General features: G+C 36.2%; 1 protein-coding gene across 1 annotated transcript in view; it reads right to left on the minus strand.

Annotated features, from left to right (window-relative positions):
- Positions 1–649: 649 nt before the first annotated feature.
- Positions 650–22,434, minus strand: part of LOC131051834 (protein EMBRYO SAC DEVELOPMENT ARREST 30) — a 79,608-nt gene continuing 57,823 nt past the window's right edge. Inside the window, exons 3-10 of the mRNA XM_057986436.1 lie at positions 9,809–9,879; positions 9,515–9,603; positions 9,146–9,389; positions 3,384–3,496; positions 3,073–3,163; positions 2,667–2,795; positions 1,975–2,528; positions 650–1,827 (exon numbers count right to left, since the gene is read on the minus strand). Coding sequence (XP_057842419.1) covers positions 1,359–1,827; positions 1,975–2,528; positions 2,667–2,795; positions 3,073–3,163; positions 3,384–3,496; positions 9,146–9,389; positions 9,515–9,603; positions 9,809–9,879 — 1,760 coding nt within the window. The 3' untranslated portion in view covers positions 650–1,358. The remainder of the gene's footprint in view (positions 1,828–1,974; positions 2,529–2,666; positions 2,796–3,072; positions 3,164–3,383; positions 3,497–9,145; positions 9,390–9,514; positions 9,604–9,808; positions 9,880–22,434) is intronic.

The following is a 22,434-nucleotide window of genomic DNA, read 5'->3' on the forward strand; positions in this document are numbered from 1 at the left end:
GAATTAACGGAAGATAATGTTGTTTACATACAAGCGGCGTTTCCACATGAATTAAATTATAAATAATTAAAACAGATGCTAAATTGTGAGAAGTGGCTTTAATCAAACGCCCATCTTTTATTTTGAGTTACTGCTTTATCTGTGTTCAGCATACAAGCCAGGCTTAGGCCCACATTTTTGGTCCCGGACATTCATCGTAATCAGTACTTTGAGCGGTATTTCTCATGCTAAACTGTGGGCTTTAAACAATACTCGGCTTTATAGAAGACCATTTGGAAAGATTGAACTCAAAACTTTATACAAGCAGAACTTAGTTTCTCCATACCGTAAAAAAAATTTACTTTCCTGAAAAAGCTATAGATGTAATCAAAGGTCAGTGGGAAGAAAATGATGATTATTGGAAGCTTTGTATGGTGATTGAATTTTCAACTATACACTCTTCGTACCTTCACACATAACTAGATTGACCATCTTGTTGAGTGTTCCTTGAAAAACAGACAACATTATTGAGTTCCATTATGCTTGATCATACATTTGAAAGGCCTTCAAATAGGTGTTTGTATCTAGGTGAGTTGTAATCATGTTGAAAAAAATACAGCAATCATTTAAAATAAATTGTGCCGCATGAAAGGAAAGAAGGGGAAACTAATAACAATAAGAATTGCCTTTCACTTTTTGTAAGGCTGCTTGTAATCTCAATCGACTAAATATTATCCTCCATACATGGATTGAACAGCAAAATTTCATACCATATAATTGCACAGCTTTTTCTTCTCAACACAAATATTCAAAATCAAGGTTCTCTTCGAAGAATGGACACCTTAAATTATGACCACAGTTATGTCTTCAATGCACTCTTTGTGCACATTGACAACATTGGAGCACCCAGTATCAAAAATTGTAGCCATGCTCCATAGAATAACTGAATCAGTGACCTAGCTTAAGTCAAAAAAGCCTTTTAGTGCTGAAGGCATTCCAGCATTTAGGCTGTTTAACTTTTGAAATTTGCATCTGCAACAAAAAAGCAGCTTCCACAGCTGAACTATGATAATAAGAACTTATGTACATCATGATCTTCATGGCATACAACCCGTAAATCCTGAAATTGCTGTCAACGGGATCTGCTTAGACAGACCTTTCTGCATTCATATTAACTGAAATGAGGAATATCAAGGATTCTGACATCCGGATATACAACAGGATAAAAGATAATCCTGGTTGGAAATAAATCATATTGATCTGTAACCATCTGATCAAGCAGTGACAAGCAGCAGAATGTACTAGCCTGAGAATCCATTTTCATTCCTATTTTGTAAAAACAAATTGTGCAGCTTCAACCATAAATCTTATCCTGCTTCTTAATCATCTACATCCATTTCTTCATCCTGTACCATCGGTTGATTATCTTCTGATTTACCACCAGTTTCTTCTGAACTATTTCCGTTAATATTATCCTTAACCTGGCCTGAATTTACCTCAGTATCTTCAGAATCATCATCTTCATCCTTTTCTTTCTCTCCTGAAGACATGATCCCACGGTTCATCCATTCAGGACAAAGGTCCTCACCTCCATACAATAACCGTCCCAGAGAGTCTTTTATATAACTCAAATTGAAAGCTGAAATTTCATCTATTTTAGATGTTCGACAGGCACACTCAGGCAGAGGATGAGAAAGAAAGGAGAGCGGTTTTGCATTGAGAGACATTTGTATAAGGCCGCTTTCATGGGTGCTGTTATTTAGATGTTCCCGAACAGAAACTAACCAAGTATGGTTTGGTTTGTAAAGGTGATCACGAATGTCATCGAAAAGCTTAACAATGACTTTTCTGGATTTACAATATGCAAAATCTACGTCAGAGCAGAACACTACATAACCAAATCTCCCAACTGATCAACATTTTATGCAATTTGCAATTTACTGGCATAATGGAAAAGTAGATAAATTTTAAGCAGCTGGATGAATTATTGCTCACCTGTCAGGACGGTAGGTTTTGAGAGAAGCTGACTCATAAATGCGATGCCCCATAACCAAGCTTGCGAAATCTGGACGGCCATTACCATCACGATTAAATCCAGGAAAGAATGCATCTGCTTCCACACTGACGATGTAATCAAGAGCTTCCCAAAGAAGTTTATGAGCTCGCATTCTAAAGTCTAAAGGAGTAGGCTCTGGTTCTTTGTCAGCCTCAGCCACCCAACCCCACCAACCCTCTATCTCGTGCGGATATTTTGGCCTGGCAGCAGGTGGAGCAAGAGGCCTAGGACGAGGTCCAGCATTTTGCCAAGTTGCAAGCCTAAGTTTCTCATTATCTGAATGTGGGGGTGGTGGAGATGGCAAAATCAGTGGCTCCTCTGGACCATACATTACTGACAACTCTTTGTCAGTGCAGAGAGATGTTCTATCCACAAGATTATTGAACATTGCACGAAGTGGAATCAGTACTCGTTGCCCACCAAATACTTCTCCACCTGATACGTATATTATCGTGTCAGGAGGATAACCCAAAGCTCGGAGAAGAATACCAACCTGCAAGAAACAAATTTCAACTTACATAGGACAATTAAGCTACTTGTGGACCACAAGCAATACAATGTATAAAAACTGTATGAGTTACAGCAGGCATTCAACATAGCGTAATGTATAACTAGTTACTAGTAGCTTGACCTCTTCAGGCATAAGGGGACATGAACCATTGTGACGCTGTACTTCTGAGTCAACACTAAGATCTCCTTGGATAATGCCATGCTTGATCATCCACAATCTTCTATGTTGTATCATTTCAGTATGCACATCCTATCACAATCAAGAAGCTATGTTAAAAGGAGTGTGAAAATCCAAACACCCACAGTAAAGATAATAATGTTTCCACTCTTCAGAAACTTACGAAGTTTTACAATATCATCCTTAATATAAATAGGAATACCACAACAAAGAGAAACAATCATTCTGGATTTCTTAATGCTGAATGTAAATATGTGCTTCAGATCTAGAAATTTGAGTATAAACAATATTAAATTCAATTTACAGTTATGATGTTCTTGCAAAGAAAAATATGTACAAGACATGTCACCTGAAAAAGTTCTGCACAACCATGATAAGCTAGTGCATCTTTCACCAAGCCAGGATGAAAGATCAGATAAGGCCGTCCAGAAGCTTGCAATCTACAAAAAAAATAAACAACATTCAACCTAGAAACATCAAAAAATATGCAACAAAACTATCTGGTTGAATAAGAAAATAAAAAAATAGCACAATAACCAATGTTTCTTCGATATTATTGACAATAGTTTCTTGTCTGTGATGTAAAATTATGATCTAAAGATGCACTTACAGAAGTTAAGAAATTTTGTTGGGATGCCATTTTCTCATAATGTTTCCTACCTTTTTACAATTCTAGTACCAAGTTCCCAAATCTCTTGGCGAAAGCGAAGTGCATGGAATGCTACTCTGCATCTAAGCCTCTGGTATTCTGCCAGCTTTGGGGGTAGAATGGGCTGTGCACAATATCAAAAAATGGATTTTAACTCAAATGTAAAGCTATTGCACATTCATAGATGTTCAACATTTTACATAATAAAGATGAAATCTATTATTCATTTCCATTGTTGAAAAAAAAATCAATTTGCATGAAATCAATTTGACTGAATTTTTCTAGGAAATAGATATATGTTGTAATGTCCCCTTTTTGAAATAAAATTTAATAATAAATAATAATGATAAATAATAATAATAAATATTATAAAAAAAATATAATGTAGATAAATTTTAATTAAGTTTAATGAATGCTCAAAAGGCATGAAATGAAGAGTTGTGACTCCCTCAAACATGAGATATAAAAGGGCGATCGTTTCATTTGAGAAGGGGATCCATCCATCAATTAATAATCAAACAATGAAGGAAGCAACCAATAAATGTGGAAATAAATAATTATTTTCAAAAGACAGCTATTAAGGATTAATAGTTGTGACTATTTTCAAAGGGTAGAAATCATGAAATGTTGTGACTCCCTCAAGAATAAGATATAAAAGGGAGATCATTTCCTTGGGAGGAGATCATCAAGGAAGGAATAAATAAACCATAAATTGGAAATTAAGGAAATCAATTTGAAATAAATTATTATTCTCAAAGGCAGCAATGAAGGGTTGTGACTCAATTGTTGTTAAAGGAGGAGACTCTTTCACCAATAAAATATAAAGGAGAGATCATTCAAAGGATTCGATCATCACTGTATCAATTCAGCATTCATTCAATCATTACTCAGCAATAGATCAAATCAGCAATTATTAAATCATCACTCATGAATCCATCAAAGGAAATCATTCAATCATCCATCAATCATCAATGGGGAATAAAGGAATCAAGCAAACAATCAATCAATCATACAACAAACATCCATCATTCAAACATCAACTATTCAAGAATCATTTAAGCATCCATTCATCAATCCTTCAAGAAATGACAATAAAGATAAATCAAGCAATCAGCCATAATCTAGCAAATACATCAAGATATCAGTTTTGAATTCTAGTTAGTACTTGCAAACCAGATGGGGTCTGGGCCCACGTGGTGGGCTAATGTTTGGAAGGATAGGGTCTTTTGCTACCCTTTGGCAAGCTTGGGATAGAGTCCTTGGTATTGTCACTAGACGAGGTCCAGGCTCACGAGGTGAGCTAGGGTTTGGAAGGATGAGGTCTTTTCCTACCTTTGACAAAGTAGGGACGGGGCCCTTGGTTTTGTCACTGTTGAGTTAGGGATGCAGTCTTTTAGCTCAGCATTCGCAAGGTATTTACAAAGAATTCCAACTTGATCAATTGAGTATTGTGCTATGATTTATTGATCTGAGTATTTATTGATCTTTGACAAGACTGTCTGAAGGAGAATTATTGCAGGAAATCAAGATAAGATCTATCTTCTGAATTATTCATAGAATTATAAATTGAATATCATAATAGAATTTCATCATTTTTTATAAAATTATATTTAATAATTTATAAATATAATGCAATTTTCATCTTGAGTTGAATTATTGTTTTAGGGCAAAAATTAGGAATATCCCAAAATGGGACATTACATATGTTATTGTCAAGGCATTCTAGATCTTGAATGGTCTTGAAAAATAAAATGTGTTTCATAAATTGGCTTGTAGAAAGCATGTAATTCCTATATGTAAAGACACGATGCTAAATGGAGCAAACTAAATCATATAGATGCCTGAGGTATGTTACTGTCAAGGCATTCTAGATCTTGAACAGTCTTGAAAATAAATATATTTAATAAATTGGCTTGTAGAAAGCATGTACTTCCTTTATGAAAAGACACGATGCTCAATGGAGCAAAATGACTCCTACAGATGCCGAAGGTTAGAAAATGGATCCAGTGGTCCAGCTGAATCAAATTTGGAAAAACTCTAAAAATTAGAAAAATGCCATAAATACATTGTAGTAGACAAACTCAAACATCATAAATGTGAATCCTGGAAACTTAATTTTTAAAACTTACTGTCAAAAAAGATGAACTTAGTCAAGTTTGTCAAAATATATTTGGACACATCACAAAATTTCAATTGGCTTGACCCTTATATAAGGTCTACAAAACTTGATTGCACAAAAATTGGCTTGCACACCATGACTCACTATATTAAGTCTAGCAGAACCGTTTTTATGAACAACTTCTACTTGTGATTTAAGCATGACACTTTTATTCCTTTGCGTTAGCAACTACCTTGGATAATCTCAAACTGTAACTCCATCTTGCCCTCATTCTCAATGTTTTACATACATGTTGCCTCTTTAGCAGTCATTGGGGCACATGATTTAACTTACAATGGAGATCTCTTATCACCAAATTTTGGACCTAAATTAGTATAAACACATGAAGAAAAAGGAAGCGTTTCATCTTGCAGAAGCTATAGTGCATCCTGTAGAAATTTGTATATTTGAGTGTCATTGATAAATCGTATAGTATCTTTCTATGTCACCACATTTGCCGAATTTTTGGCTTCAGATTCGAAATTCAACAAACTTGTAAAAAACCAGTGTTCCACGGGGACGCGCCCCCCCCTTTTTGGCCACATCTCCTTGTAAGAAACGTCTCGGGGACGCGGACGCGACGTCCCCCGCCACCGCCACCCAAGCGCCGCCGAGACGTCTCCTTGGGAGACGTCTGGGCATCTCCCAGAGAGACATGGAGATGCCTCCACGTCTCCTTGGGAGACGTTTGGGTGTCTCCCCATCCTTCGAGAGACGTGCAGACGTCTCTCAAGGGACGGGGAGACGCCCAGACATCTCCTATCGCCCCCACGTATATGCAATGTTTAAAATTAAAAAAATTTAAAAAAGTGACTTTTTAAGTTTTTTGAGGGTTAAGGGGTAACTCTAATTGGGCGTGGGCCAATAGAAAAATAACACCCGACAGACCCCAACTTGGCGATGCCCCCAAACCCCCGTTGAAAAATATAGGGGGAAACCGCACCGATAGAAGTAGGGAAAATCTAACCTCCGAGTCTGATTAGGCTCCATATAACAACACAACTTAGGAATCTTCGTATTTAGATTTAGTATTTCAAATTTCCTATAGTCTCATTTGAAATGTAATTCTTATATTGTAATGCTGTCATACATCTTTTCAAAACTAGTCTTTCAAGTACTATATGCATATGTATAACTATATCAGCACCACCACCCCGCCACCCCCCGCCCCCGCTGTCGTTCCCCCCGTCGTCCCCAAGCTTAGGCCCTTGGTCCCCCCGTCCCGGAAACACGTCCCCCCATCCCCCCATCCCCAACGCCCGTGGAACATTGTAAAAAACGTATGAAATTCGTCAAACTTCGCCTTAAATTCATAGGAGAACAGACAAGGGTTTTTTCCGTCAATGGATGACCTCTTGATAGTTGCTGTTTGAAGCTATGAGGGCCACCACTGAAGTCTTTGGGGGCTGCAGGCAAACATGATGCTAGAAAGGTTGCCGCCGGTAGGGTTCGTAGACGGCCGCGTCAGGAAAGGCAGATGCCCTGTTTTAATTTTTACATTGCTTTTCGAAAAATACTTTGTAGCTGCCTTTGCTCGCGAAAAAGCAAATTTTATTCGTTTCCCTCAAATAAACTCTTCAGACTTCGAAGGACATTATTAAATATATCATATATTTAGTATAATATAATTTTATTTTATCATTTTATTTAACTTTTTTAATATTTTTAATATATTGAAAATTTAATATTTAGAATATGTAATTTACAGTTTTAAATTATTAATATGTAAAATTTGATAAATTTAAATTAAATTTAACAAATTTAATATTATTAATTCTGATAATTTTGTATATATATTATTTATATTTTCTAAAAAATCAAAGTTATATAAAGCGAATTCTTTTTCAATTTTTTTTCTCGTCCTGCATTTCATCCAAATTTTATTGTTGGCGAATTCAAACTCAAACTCAAACCTGGTGACTTCGGTATTTTTGTATTGATTTTATTTGATATGATTTAGCTATCTAAATATGTGTTCTACCTCTTTCTGGTTGCTTGTAGATACTCATACAATTTTGGTTCTTTTCATTCTCCTATAATTCAGGACTTATAGATTTGAAATGGCATAACCATAGGAAGTTCTTGGCCTGAAAACCTTTCTCCTACACTTTCTCTAGAAAAGCTTTGATAGCAGCAATTTGTTTCAAAGACTGTGCAGCGTGTACTGAAAACCTTCATTTTTTCTTCTTGTAAAATTATTGATTGGAGCAGCATTATATTGTATATTTGCATATCTGGGCAGGGTTCCACAGGGTGGCATTCCCATCTCTGGGGCTATCCCAAACATAACAGATGTTTTGCAGACACAGATGGGATATCCCTCCTAGATCCTCACATTTTCTGCATTTTTTCTCACATCCCTGAGACATCTTATTCATTGGTATCTTGAGAACATTTCTTGTTTTAGGAGAGGGCAGGAATGGGAAAGTGAAGGGGCAAGAGTACTTAGGAGCACCCTGACCTCCCCACGACATTGAAGGAAGCCTCTGATCTACTGAAAACATACCAAGAACATCCTGGCATCCCCATAACGGTTTATTTAAAAGCCAGCAAAAAATCATTCTCTTCTAAAATTAAAAAATTAGAAAAGTGGACACTTAAATAAAATTATTTTTGTGATCATTATCATATAATACTCATACAAATATACAATAATGTTTACAATTTTGCATTTGTATTTCAAATCTTCAATGGTCAATACTAAATGTTCATTGCTCAGTGTTCAACATTATAGATTTTAATGTTATTTGAATCTCAGCTCTTTTGAAAGCTAAGTAGTGTTAATATATAATCGAAGCCATAAAATATGGTTTTTATAGATTTTTTGTATTATATACATTCATCATCCCTCTTCCAACCCCAAAATCCAGAAAAAGAAGTGTAATCTGTGGGATCCATGTGTACTAAAGTACACCCAGTTATGGAAACTTGGAGAAATGTAGTCTGTGGTTTCCATACATTCTTTTAAGTTTTAAATTAAATCAATTTTGCATGTGTTCCCATGAAACAAACAAGTGATGTTTATCAAGTTGCTTCTAGATTTGATTGTGTCACTTTTTTTGCATCAACGTTTCAGATCACACTCTGTGATCCATCATTAGGATGTAAGAGAGTGTCAGGAGATGTAAAAATATAATTTGCAGACTTAGACTCAAGGTAATATAAGAAGGGGAAGGAGAGAAAGGGACAAGTACATGGAATGAGGAAAAGAGACCAAAACATGACAAAAGGTTCCAAAAAGGACCCAAAAACAAAATCCAGGAGGGAAATAAATGCAAAACAATAAACAATAAAAATGAATACTATAAAATAAATGGTAAAAACAGAGAAGAAATTGCTCAAAATATAGAAATGAAAACATACAATTAAGCATGGAATAATAGGATAGGATATAATGAAAATTAAAAGACGAAAATAAGATATAATATAGGGGGTCAATAATGAACAAAAAATAAATGGATTGTGGAGATCTGATGAAATTAAGTGATGTTTGGTTAATATGTCTAATCACTTCAGATCACATTCTGTTAAAACATTTTAAATGATCTGTTTGCATGAAATTATTAAAGAAATTACCACAAAATGAGGAACTCGTGTTTCACAGTTTCCTTATACCTGCAAACAGCCACCTCCAGATATCAGTAGCCCAACTGCCTTTGTCTTTTTAAGACTAGGTAAAACTTCTCGAAGGTAAAAGTCCGTGGAAGCTGAATATGCAGGTGAGAAAACCGGTAGCTCATTGTTCTTCCTCGCAGTCTTAAACCTTTTTGGAAGACTTTTCACAATTAGTACATCATTTATGAGTGCTGCAATGAACTGCTCCTCATTGTAGAGGTATCCAAAACTCTTGAATTTCAAGCTGCCACAGACAAAGACAAGAACAAATGACCTTACAAGTTCCTCCTAGATAAGGATTAATCAAACTTTACAAAATATAAAAAGCAAGCACTAGCCATGCATGCCCTAGAAGAAAAGCTGACAAACCTGATTCTCTTTGTACTTGTTGTCTCTTGAAGTTCTGGAATGACCAAGGTGGCATTCAGGAGCCTGGCTACAGCTACCACATCGCAGATCTGCTAAGAACAAAACATGAGTATGAAAGACATTAAAGAAAGCTGTCACGTATTCTTTTTCTTTTAATTTCTAGACAGTGTCCATATTGTATTTGATTAAAGTCAGTGAATATGAAAGAGATTGAAGAAAGCCATCCTATATTTTTCTTCATTTATTTTAAAGACAGTCTATATATTTGTATTTGATTAAAGATGAAATAATTACCGAAGTTCTGATCTCTTGGAAGCCTCCTTGAAGCTTCACAAATATAAACCCATTGTTGTGCCAGCTTGCAGCTGTTATTTCAAGTATTGAGAATTTGTTAGGCATCAAATGTAGGCTAACAAATAATTATTGAGAACTCAAGTTAAAGCAGTACACAGAAAAATGAACCCATGCTTCGAAGTCAAGACAAAGATTGAACAGCTAAGTGACAAAGAATGATCAAAACATAGGCCTTGATTTCAACATGACATTGTGATCTTCAAAAAACTAAAAGACGGGGTTTTGGGATCGGTTGTATAAGCTCACCTTCACTTGTTATGGATTGTTTTTTTACTTTGTACATCTCTCTGGGGAACGCAAAGCATTGATATTCTTATGCACAGAAGTAAACTTGATTATTAATTGAATGAAACTACAAGTAGCCTGCACAAGCTGTGCATAACCTATGAATATTTCATGATAATTTACATGAGTGTTTCAAGAGTCCAAAAACTTCCAGCCATCAATCAAATCTAATATCAAATCCCTAAATGCATATGCTAAACCTTCAAATCATATTATTCTACCAACTTATAAGTCTTATAAGGTCCACAAACAGTCACCTTCAGTGATGTAACCCTTGACAAGAAATCTACTAATAAAGTGAGTTAAAGCCCCAGAAATTTGATATTGCTTACACAATATTTTTCTTTGTAGATTCATTTCTTATTTTTCAAAACAATAATCGAATAACATAAACATTCTGACTTGTGATTTCACATAATATTAGAATAAAATTGGAACTCGAATACTGTTGTGACAATCTCACACATCACCCCATTGCAAATGGGGACCTCCTTGTTTTTGCTTTTTAGGGTAGTATTTTGGCATCTTGGATTTTCTCTCTCTGGTCTCCCGCCTTCACAAATGAGTCAATAAATTTAGAGGAGTCAAGAAATCAATAAGGAGAAAGAATGATTAGAAGAACATTCTAATGCTTTGGATGTGCTCAGACAGGTCGAAGGAGTAAAAACGCAATTTTCTAGGATCAATTCTGACAACTTCCTATTTTTTAGGAAAATTGTTTTTCCTACTTTTTGCTTTTTCGAAAAGTTTCATTTTTGACATTTTGGGGCCAATCCGAGAACCTGCTTTTTTGTTCTTCTTTTTCTAAAAATAGAAAATTGTTTTTTTGCTTTTCCTGGGATCACTAGTAGTTACTGAGTTGGAAGAAGAGTCAAACCAAGGAAATTCATCTAGAACAAACTAGATATGGAACCACCTTTGAATGCGGAAGATAATGTCAGGAATGCTAATAAAAGATCACAAGAAAATGGCTAAGTATGAAGTTTCAGCCAAGAATCCTCAGTTCCAAGCAAAGTCCACTTCAACCTAGGGAAAATTCCTTGATCTCAAGCAAAGTCCACTCCAACCATGGAAAAACTTCCTTGTTTCCAAGTGAAGTCTGCTCTAGAAGTAAGGAAATTCCTTGTTCTATCACCAAGTTGACTCAAGCATATGGAAGAATCCTTGTTTTACCACCATGTCCGCCCTAAAAGTGAAGACATTCCTAGGGAAAGCATGATGTCCACCCTCTATGCATCAAGGAAAATTCCCAACCAAGAGCAAAGTCCGCCCAAGGCATGGAGAAATTTATTGTTCCCTAGCAAAGTTCGTTCAAGGCATGGAAAGATTTCTTGTTTCAAGACGAAGTCCGCTCCAACATGAAAGAAAATTCCTCGGATGACATGAAGTCTGCCCTAGCATTAGGGAGAATTCCTTAACCTAATGCAAAGTCTGCCCAAGGTGAGAGAAAATTTGTCTAGGTGACTAAGTATTAAAAAAAAATTCGAATCAAGATGAAATTTGCCATAAAGGGAAGGTTCTGGAAGAAAGCACAAGAAATTGCCATCGAGATCATGAAAGCAAGAAAGATAGAGAAGGTTCAACTTGGTGTTCAAAATAAGATTAGATTCATTTCCAAAAGCCAAAAATAAAACAAAGCAAGAGTTCACCTTCTTTATAAACATGAGCATTGGCATTTCATTTTCTCACAAGTCACTCTTCAAGGCTGAAAGTTGAAGCTCAAAAAATAATGTCTTTCAAACATCAAGGTAAATTCTGAATTAAGTTGTAGTCACAAAGCAACTTCTACGAGAATTCCAAGTCAATTTCTACACTTGGAGACAAAGTTGAAGGGGATTCCTTAAAGCAATATAAGGAATTTCATTAAAATTCTCAGGTTTACTAAGGATTGAAGGCAGATTTTTTCAGAATTGCAATTTTTTTCATAATTCAAGACAACTTTCAATCAGAATTTCTAATTTTCCACTTGCAAGAGAACTTTCACTTCAGATTCTCAAATTTTACCCAAGATCATCTTGCTTTTTATGCTTTTATGCAGACTTGGAGGCAAAATTTTCACAATCAGACTTGATTTCAATTTCAAAAATTTCACTAAGTCTGATTTTTAAATCAAAATTATCCTTTGAAATTCCATCAAACTTTGCACTCCAAGCTGGAAACAAACATCAAACCCCCTATTTTGTTTAACTTAGAAATTTTCATGTTTTTCAAGTGGTAGATGTCGACTCGGGAAGGGATTTCCAGAAAGGTGTAGATGAATTTCAATAACAAAGGACTGCAACTAGAGTCCAAGATTATGACAAAATGGAAGAAGTTTGGAGTTGCCTTTATTAGAGTTTAATGTTTTAATCTTGGCCATTGATCTTGGATCAATCTGGGTCGTTGCTTTGTAATGGGGTATCTATATAAACCTCCCTCTTTTCATTTGTGTTGCCCCACATTTGGAATACCCAAAATTTGAAGTTCAAATTGGTCCCAATGTTGAATGAAGACCCAGATATGTATCTCTACGAAATGAGTGAGCATGTGATCCAAGGTTGTTGTCAGTCAAAATGTGAAAAATGGATGAATTTTGAAAATTATAAAGAATTGAGGAAAATCGCTTTGTGAACATGTCCTAAGCATCGTTTTGTGTCATACGACCAATTTTTGCCTGAACCCAGTTCATAATTTGCCATATTTAAAACTTTCAAATTTTGATGTTCCCCGCTTTAAATCAATTAAAATCCCACACCCGAGGTATCGTCATGAGGAATAAATGATGGTATATGTTCATCCTCCTACCTTGAAGGCATCTTTCGAATTTCGGAGCCTAACTCCTTACCAATTGAAAGTTGTGGCCATTTTTCCTAAATCAAGGTATTAAAGTCTAATAGGAAATATTTGAATTATTCTTTAAAAAAAAATTAAAATATTTTAAATTGTTTTCAATATATTTCCCATTTTGCCCTTTTTGAAGAGGAAGAGCAATCAAAAGTCTTTATGTAGGTTCAGATGGAGTAGTTGCAAGTGATTCTTTGCTCAATGCCCTTTGTTGCTCAAAAATTTCATATTTCTAACCTTGAATGCTCAAAAAGTGAGCAATCCTAACCTATTGCTTTGAAAAGTCAAAATCCTAACCTGGGGAGGTTAGAAATGCTCAAAAATTGAGCAATCCTAACCTATTATGCTCACTTGCTCACAAATCCTAACTTTCTAACCTCCTTTGCTTGAAAAACTTAAGTTGAGAAATTCATAACTATTTTTCAAGAAACCTTCAAAAGGCTGGAAAGATGTAGTCTTCAGGAACGCTCCATATTATTGCAGGTTATGGAGGAAACGGATTTGTTGAAAAGGCTTTGGAAGATTTTGCATAGAAATGGAAGCTTTTGGATCAGCCTGACAAAGTGCCACCGTAGACAAAGCACCTAAGAACACACATTGCAAAAACTCGAACAAATCCAATTTGTGGCAAAGATTGCATTGTTAATGTTGTGATAGTAAATACATGCAAAACGTGGAGGCAGAGATGTACGTGATTTGTTTGACAAGGTTTTCCAAAGAGATGTCATGTGACAACGCACAATGATTGCAAGATGTAAAGAAATTTAATCTAGCGTAAACGACTTTCAAAATTTAATAGCCCATGCAAAATGTGGAGGCGTAGACAACACACGTTAACAATTTAACAAAATGCCTCAAAGAAATATTATCTCGAACCCAGTTCAGCAGGATCAAGTAGGTTATTTTCAATTTGGGTTCCACCCAACGGATGAAGAACTTGTTGCTTATTACTTGAAGAGTAAAGTGCATGGCTATAAGATTGAACTAGAGGTTATTCCTGAGGTGAACCTTTACAAATGTGAACCTTGGGATCTACCCGAAAAGTCGTACATGCCAAGCAAAGATCTACAGTGGCATTTCTTTAGTCCACGTGATAGAAAGTACCCAAATGGTTCATGTACTAATAGAGCAACTGAAGCTAGTTATTGGAAAGCCACGAGGAAGGACCGCAAAGTCACTTCGCAACAATGCGTGATTGGAACAAAGAAGACCCTCGTCTTTTATCGAGGTCATGCTCCTTCTAGAGAATGGACAGATTGGGTTATGCATGAATATCGGTTGGATGAAAAGGAGTGCCAAGGGGCAGGTTTGTAGGATGCCTTTGTGTTATGCCGTGTTTTCAAGAAGAATGGTTTAGAGACAAAGGATGATGAATATTTTGGGTATTCCATAAAGTTGATAGCACTTGCTGTTTAGATGCTCAATACCCGTGCCTTTCTTAATCCACTGAGAAGTATGATCGTGGGGGAGTATAGACAACGCGCGCAAACTGTTTGATAGAATGCTTCGTGCAGATGTCATCTAATGTGGTGCAGCGATAGAAGGAAGAGCACGCTATGTTTCGACTGAAAAAGCTTTCGAAGATTTCAAGCTAATGCAATTGGCAGGTGTATAGCCGAATTCCACGACCTTTACCAGCAGTCCACTCGTGCCAATATAGAAGCTTTGAACAAAGACGCCTCAAAGCGATATCATCTCATGGTATGCCGTGATTGCACAATATGCAGAAATAGATTTATTGAAAATGTCTTTGGAAAATTCCAAGCAAATATATGCGCATAGACAACATGTTAACCGTTTGACAGAAAGCTTCGAAGGAACCGTGAGCATAGACAACGCACGTGATTTGTTTGACAGAATGCCTCAATGAGACATGATCTCAAAACTACCCACGCAGTCACACATGCAAATGTAGAAGCTTAGAGAGGGCACACGAACCATTCGGCAAACAGTCTCTTGGCATGTATGATTGCAAGGCTTGCACGATGGATTCGTTGAAAAGAGGCTTAATAAACTTTCAAGCAAATGAAGAGCTTGTGAATGACAAATACAGTTTATAGAACTGAATGCGAAATGTAGAAGCAAATACAAGGGTATGTTAACTGTTTGACTAAATGCCTCCAAGGGATGTCATCTCGAGGGATGAGGTGCAATGATTACAAAATATGCACAATATGAAGGTTTATGAACAAAGCATCAATGTTGGCGCAGCGTACCAAAGTCAAATCAATATCAGATATCATACTTGGGAATGTGCTGGTTGACACACATATAACAGTGAAATCATAAGCAATTCTTTGACAAAATGAATCGAAGAGATGTTATGTTTGGAAATGCTAGGCTCTGTGACTCCAAGGAAGTGTAGGCGCTGACCATGAAGGATATCTAGCTAATGCAGTTGGAATGTGTGTCTTTGGAGGGCAAATGACTACTTTACTTCGATGAGCAATGCACTAATGTATGGGCATGTTGTGATCTCAAATGGTTAGATGGTGAGATGATGACAACTTCTGATGAAGTGGATGAAGATGGAGAAGTGCCTCAACATAACTCATGACTTGGTTCTTCATCGATATTACAAGTTTGAACTTGTCTTATTATAAAAGTGACTTATGTTACTCATTCTAACTTAAGGTTCGAAAGTGGATCTTATTCACACAAAAGTGGATTGGTTTCTAACTAAGCTCTTTTTGCACAAAAAAGAGTTAGTTATTAACCTATGCAGAGTTAGTTACTAAGGTAGTTATCCTACAAAGCCTATAAATACAAAGCTTTAGCATTGTACAGGGGAACCTTTTTTTACAGAGGGGGAGACTCTGCAGAATTTTGTAGAGAAACTATGTGATAACTTCGATGTTTATACCTTTGTACTTGAGGGGATTTTTTTTGAATTTGTATATTTTCAAAAGAATGATGAAGAATACATTGAGTTTATATGTCTTGAATGTATTTGTGAGTTATTGTTACTAATTTATCGTATGTTGAATTAGTAATCCCTTTATGCATTGGTGTAATCCATTGGTTTTCAGTTCCATGATCTATGTAATTGATTTGATGAAACACATCATTTCCTGGTATCTTGACTTGCATGTGACAGTACAACTCATCTCTTCGTATGTTGAAGTTTATTGCACTTCTTTCATCATCATTGCATGTTTCAACCTATTTGGTAATAAACCCCTTTGTAATCGTTATTAGTTATGGAATCTCAATCGGTTTTCATATGTCTACTGTTGGGGTTTCTATGAGTCATCTTTCCTTAGTTTAATGTTTTCTCCTTTATGTACTTTCAGGTTAAAAGTACACAGAAATCTCAACTACCCCATCATACAAGGGAGCTGCCCCTCTCAAACACAGAGGAAGATTGTGGTTTTACTACAATCTCTCCAACTGTTGGAACGTTTGTCACTGCTCTTCGGGCAAACAAGGTCAGTTTCAGATAAACAACCACAGTGATAAATCTGTTTACCAACAATTTGTTAGAGAGAGATTTCGGAGAAATTGTTGTAGTGATACTTCTTAAGTAATAAACATAATTAATTGTTCAATATGTTGGTGAATCTTTGTCCACTTTTGCAAGTTAGCATGGTTTCTTGGCTCTCATTAGAATAGATTTAATTTCCAAGTTTATAAATTGAATGAAGGATTTGATAAAATTGCTTAATGTGGAGTTGATGTGTTCATACTTTTTATAATTGAATGATTTTCAATTATTTTGCAAAGTTTGCCTGAACTAGTAAATGAAAACTTAACTTCTATTGCTATATTCATTGTTCAACATGTTGGTGAATATGAGTGATATGAAAACCTTTTGAATTCCTTAGAAGATAGCACCGTTGTTGTGTAGTTGTTGAATTTGGTGAAACACGATTTGGTTTAAATTCCACTTTTGCAATTTGTGTCTCTAAAGTTGATAGGATTAGCTTAAGATTAGAATTATTTTCCTAAACCCTCACCCCTTTTTTCCTTTTTTTCAAGTCTTAGTAGATTGGAAAGAGCTTATTGCAAAATCATTCCAAAAAAGAAAAAGAAGAAAGTTACAAGTGTCGGCACTCAACATAATCCTTAGATTGATTTACTCGAACAATTACATAAGTCCCCCTTGAAATTACCAGCAAATCACAACAAACCAACTAAGACTATTTGTATGCATTTGGGAACCTTGGAGTTGTCTTTGTGATCACACAGTTCAGTTGTTTAGCACATAGAATATTTTGATCAAGAGAGAATAGGATATCTCTAGGTATTTTATTCTATGTTGAACGTGCATAAAAACCACACCAACAAATACCTAATCATTTAAAATCTTCAATCACAAGTCATTTTCACAATAAGTGATGTGCAAATGCAAGATTTCAAAAACCAACATCATAGCTATTAAACTTCATAAAGAGATTACACACCCTTGAAGTTTTGATGCTCAACAACATAGCAATTGTGACAACATATTTGATAACTGTGAGTTCTCTATGTCTGCATGTACATCAGCATCTAATTTTCCAAGCCTCGTTTTTTAGAAGCCTGAAAAAACCCACACAGTGGTGTGAAAACTACAAGAGGCAATGCTTTTAGCTTCATATATAAGGACTCGCCACTAACAATAGATATTTGAAGCAACCTTGAGAGGTCCATTCAATGTGGTAAACTAGGTACTGTATATTACTTTACGATAAGCTCAATATTTTGACAGTGAATGCTCATATGCTTTAGCCAGTAATCCAATATAAGCAAATGTCAAATCCATGAAGAGTCCCAGCATTTATCCTCAACATTTTTTGAACACTCTTAAGGCTATTCTATATTAGATATAATGGTGGAACATGCATTAGGAGCATACATGTCCATGTAAATCATCACAACCAGCTTCATCAGACATATATGATATGTCACTAAGGGCCACACTAGTGACATCTAGGATTCTAGCCACAATTATTAGCTGTTACATTATAGCAATGCCCCAAGTGAACCACATGTAACCTGTTGTGACATTTTGACAGATCAACTCATTGCAAATGGGGACACCCACTTTTTGCTTGTTAGCATAGGTGCTTTGTTTAGATTGTCTTTAGCTTAGCAAAAGTCACAGTCTTTAACTTGTGCTTGAGAAAAGGGTTTCTCTTGACGGTCCAGGTTAGGAGTGTTGAGTAATCTTCGGAGTGTCTTAGATGTGCAACATCTTGACCTTAGGGTGTGATCATGTCAAGAACTCAACTTTTGAGTTCGGGATTCATAAGTAGGCATCAGGATCGAGGATTGAGGTCGAATTGTCAATATTGTCCAATGTTGCAAAATCTTATCAAAATTAATAAAATTGCTAAATGTTTTCAAAACAACTAAATGTTGTCAATGATGTCATAGTTGTTAGAATGCAAGATGTTGTTAGGAATGGATATAAGAACAAGAAGTGGTAAGCTTGCTTGTAATTTCATCAAGAATTGCAAGCACATTGACTTAAGGACATGAACTTCAAGTTCATATTTGTGCAAGACCTAGGTGGTGAAATAGTATGAAAATTTGATTGTGTCAAGAGTTAACCCCCTCGCACCACATGCATGCACTCATGTTTATGCATTGACCTATCTCAAGTGCGCTCTCACAAGGAATTGATAAACAAAGATTATACACAAAATTGTGCATACATATACGTGAAACCCGCTATGACATGTGTGTATACCCAAGGTCAAAGTGCACCTAAGTCGTGCATTAGTGTCAAACCAAGGGGGTCTCTACACGCACTCGTGCATGAATGCACTCATAGTGCACTCTAATTTGTGCAAGTCTACCCCTCAAACCCGCATTATGATGCAAATCATCATTAAAAAAATTCTTTAAGTGTTGCTTCAAGGGCCCATACACTTGCATTTTGTGCAAGACTACCTACCAAATCTGCTCAGCCTCATGTTGTGCATGCACACACCTTATATGTGCTCAAGGATAAAATTTTGTGCAAGCACACACCTTATGTGCACCCACCTTAATTTGTGCAAACACATACCTAAAACCTGCTCAAGGAGGGTCTTTCACATGCTTTTGTGCAAGTCTATACTTCAAATGCACTCCGCATTGTACATTTATAGGCCAAGTTCCCACCAGTGCAAGCAACCCTCTAATTTCCACCCTAGGCAAGAGTTTGTGCAAAACAACATCAAAGGTGTGCCTCAGTTTGTGCGAGCAAAAGATCTCATTTGTGCCTTGCATACATTAGTGCATGCACACCCTCCAAACCCACCCTGCTTTGCAATTGTGCACTTGACCCTCTAAAATCCGCTTAGAAATCAGAATAAGATAAAAATAAGTTCCAAAAAGATGAAAATCAGACCTAGAGATCCTAAAATAAAAAAATCAGAATCAATTCGCATCAGATCTAAAACTCAGAGCAGATATAATTAAATTTGAATGTGGTGGTGGATTGTGTTGGAGATTAGGCGCTTGAACATTCATTTATATGTGTCTCCACATTGTTTTTTTTCTGCCCAACAACCTGATTGAGGTAGAGGTAAAACACATGACATAGCCAACTTCCTAGTCCAGCTCAACATAGAAATACCGCCCCCAAACATGTCCTTAAGGAGGCTTAAAGTGCGATCAGCCTTAGCTTTATCCTTAAAGCCCTCCTAAAACCCACCTAGGAAGACGATGCCTATGTTGGCTCACCTTGAGGAGGATTTCAAATTTTTAAAACCAAAAAAACCGAAAATTTTTAAGGCAGCAGACCTGAATGAGCACTTAATCAATTCAATTTTTAAATGAAGAAGTGTGCAAGTCGACTTAAAGGGGGTGAGATTGAATTCAAGGATGAAGGAAGCATATAATATAAAGATCAAATCTCACACTTTAGACAAAAATCAAGTCCGAATCAGAGGCAGAGGAGCAGACCTGTAAATTTAAGGAGCAGACCAGCAGCAGACCTAAGGCGATTTCCTTAAATTTCATCAGCTCTTAAGGGGCAAATTAATAATCAGACATTGGGCAAACTTGCAGGGATCAGACTTAATGCAAACTCAGGGTAGATATGATCAAAATCAGAAGCTTATCAAAGGGGCATTAGACCTAGAACCTTGTATTTGCAGAACTGAAAGCATCATTTTCCTAGTGAAAATCATCATTTCCAATGATTAGCAAGTCTATTTATTGATGCAAGGGTTTAAACCTTCATTTTGTTGTAACCTTGCATTTCATTAAGGGTTTTATCTACTTTTACAATTCACGGTATTTCTCTCTTTTACAGGTATGAAGGACATGAAGATCATCACACTACAAAGGAGGAAAAGTAAAGCACGAATGAGGAGTGATCAACATCATGATAGAAGATACCTCAATGATGCAAAAGGACAACATCAAGATTCAATCACATGAAGGAGGCATCAATACAAGGATCACAATGCAATGAGGAAGTCAAGTATTGACAAGCAAAAGAAGGAACAAATCCAGAACAACATCAAGGCTTCAAGGCAAGGAGGAGATCAACATATACACTTCACAATTTCAAAATTGCAAAAGATGTTATAACAATCTTGAGTTTCCTTCAGAAATCCAAGATCGCATTCAGTGTAACAAGAAGGTAATCCCGGTCAAGGACATCATACACAAGATGATCAAGCGTAGACATCATGAAGCCAGGATCAAACATCATTAATGAGAGAACAAGGAGAATGCATCTCTCAAGCAGATATTTTCAGAAGAGTTGAGCAAAGTTTAAAAGTTGATCACCAAGATGATGCAATTTAGGAATATGACCCATCATCACATCAAGCAATTGGAAATGTTGAGTTTCAAGAGATATTGTTTAAAAGCAAAGACTTATTTGTGACGATCTACAAGATAAGCATGATAAGTTGGTATCTAGTCACATTCAACCGATCAAGGGATTCCAAGTCAAAGCGTCCAAGTTCAATGTAGCTGACTCATCCTACGAGGAAGATAACTACCCATGTGGAAGGCACTTCATTCAATGTACCTAACCCATTTTCTCATTGGTCCGAATTCAAAGGGTGACACGTGTCCAATACAATGTAATTTTCTCACAATTAATCTAGACCATTGAATTGTAGATGGGATGTCTATATAAGACATTGCCTTCTCATTTGTAAAGGTGGATAATAGAGGAATGGTTAATAGATAGCAGTTAAAAGTAGAGTAGGAAGAGAAGACAAGAGATTGTTGCCAAGGCTTTGTTCAAATATATACTTGAATTCGTTGAAGATATGGTGGATCGTTGTATGAGTTTCTACATGTTGCATGGTATCTACTTCTCAAGTTTTAGATGTTGATTAGTTGAATGGAAGATTTTATTGTTGATGAATGGTGAAGCCTACATGTTCATACCATTTGGAATTTGTTGATTGCAAGTTGCAGTGCATGGTTAGACTGAACTTAATTGAAAGCTTAACTTCAATTGCTATATACTTATTGTTCATTGTGTTGTTGTGCATAAGTGATATGAAAATAATTCAATTATACTCAGGAGATTGCACCATCTTTGCGTAGTTGTTTCCTCGTGAAGAAGCAAAGCTTGGTTTGGTTTCATCAAGTCAGCAAGCATTTCTTACATCCATAGGTGTTAGCTTAGATTTCTTCAACACTTTATCTCTTTTGTCTTTTATTTTCCAAGTGAGTTAAGTCAGATTCCACATTCCAATTGTGATTCAAAATGTAAGTCCCTTTGTGATTACCAACAATGTCACATCATATGCACTGAGTCTAACTTGAATATAAAGTAAATTGTTCGCATTGTAAACCTTGGAGCTGCCTTATTTGATCACATCATTTAGCATATGAGGTTTCTTTGTTCAAGAGGGAATAGAATACTATTCTGTGTTCGAGATGCCTGTTGTGACCATTTCTCACATCGCCCCATCGCAAATGGGGACCCCCTCTTTTTGCTTGTTTTTCGCTCGTTTTCGCTTTCGTTTTTAGGGTTTTGTTAGTTAGTTAGTCGTCTGGATTTAGGGCCAAGCCTTAGGGTTTTAAATTTTGCCTTTTCAAGCCAAAATCCAGTTGTTTTTGAGAGCTGTTGAGCTTCTTTTCTAGAATGCAAATTTTGAATGCAATGAATTCGCCAAAATGGTCTAATTTTCAATTGGAATGTTAATGCAGAGCTTAAATTTGTCTAAGTGTTGGATGTCAATGTGAATTTTTGTCCGATTGAATATTTTGACCAAATTTTGACCTTTTTGAATTTTGATCCTGGGCATTGGAATTGGTTTGTTTTCGCCTCGTGAAGTGTTAAAATGTGAAAAATCATGTTATTTTGGCCTGTAGGAGCAAAATCGCTCCTGTCCCTCAGTGAAGGACGGGAGCTCATTTTCAATTATCTCATCATCCTTGCAGAGTCCAGACAAATTTTACGTTTGAAGTGATGGAGAACGGCGAGATCTTTCCATTGAATATAAATTGAAGATTTTCATGAGCACAGAAATGCCTCCAGGAAGAAAATCGCTCCTGTCCCTCAGTGAAGG

The sequence above is a fragment of the Cryptomeria japonica genome, chromosome 6 (assembly GCF_030272615.1).
Source record: "Cryptomeria japonica chromosome 6, Sugi_1.0, whole genome shotgun sequence".
Taxonomy (NCBI): domain Eukaryota; kingdom Viridiplantae; phylum Streptophyta; class Pinopsida; order Cupressales; family Cupressaceae; genus Cryptomeria; species Cryptomeria japonica.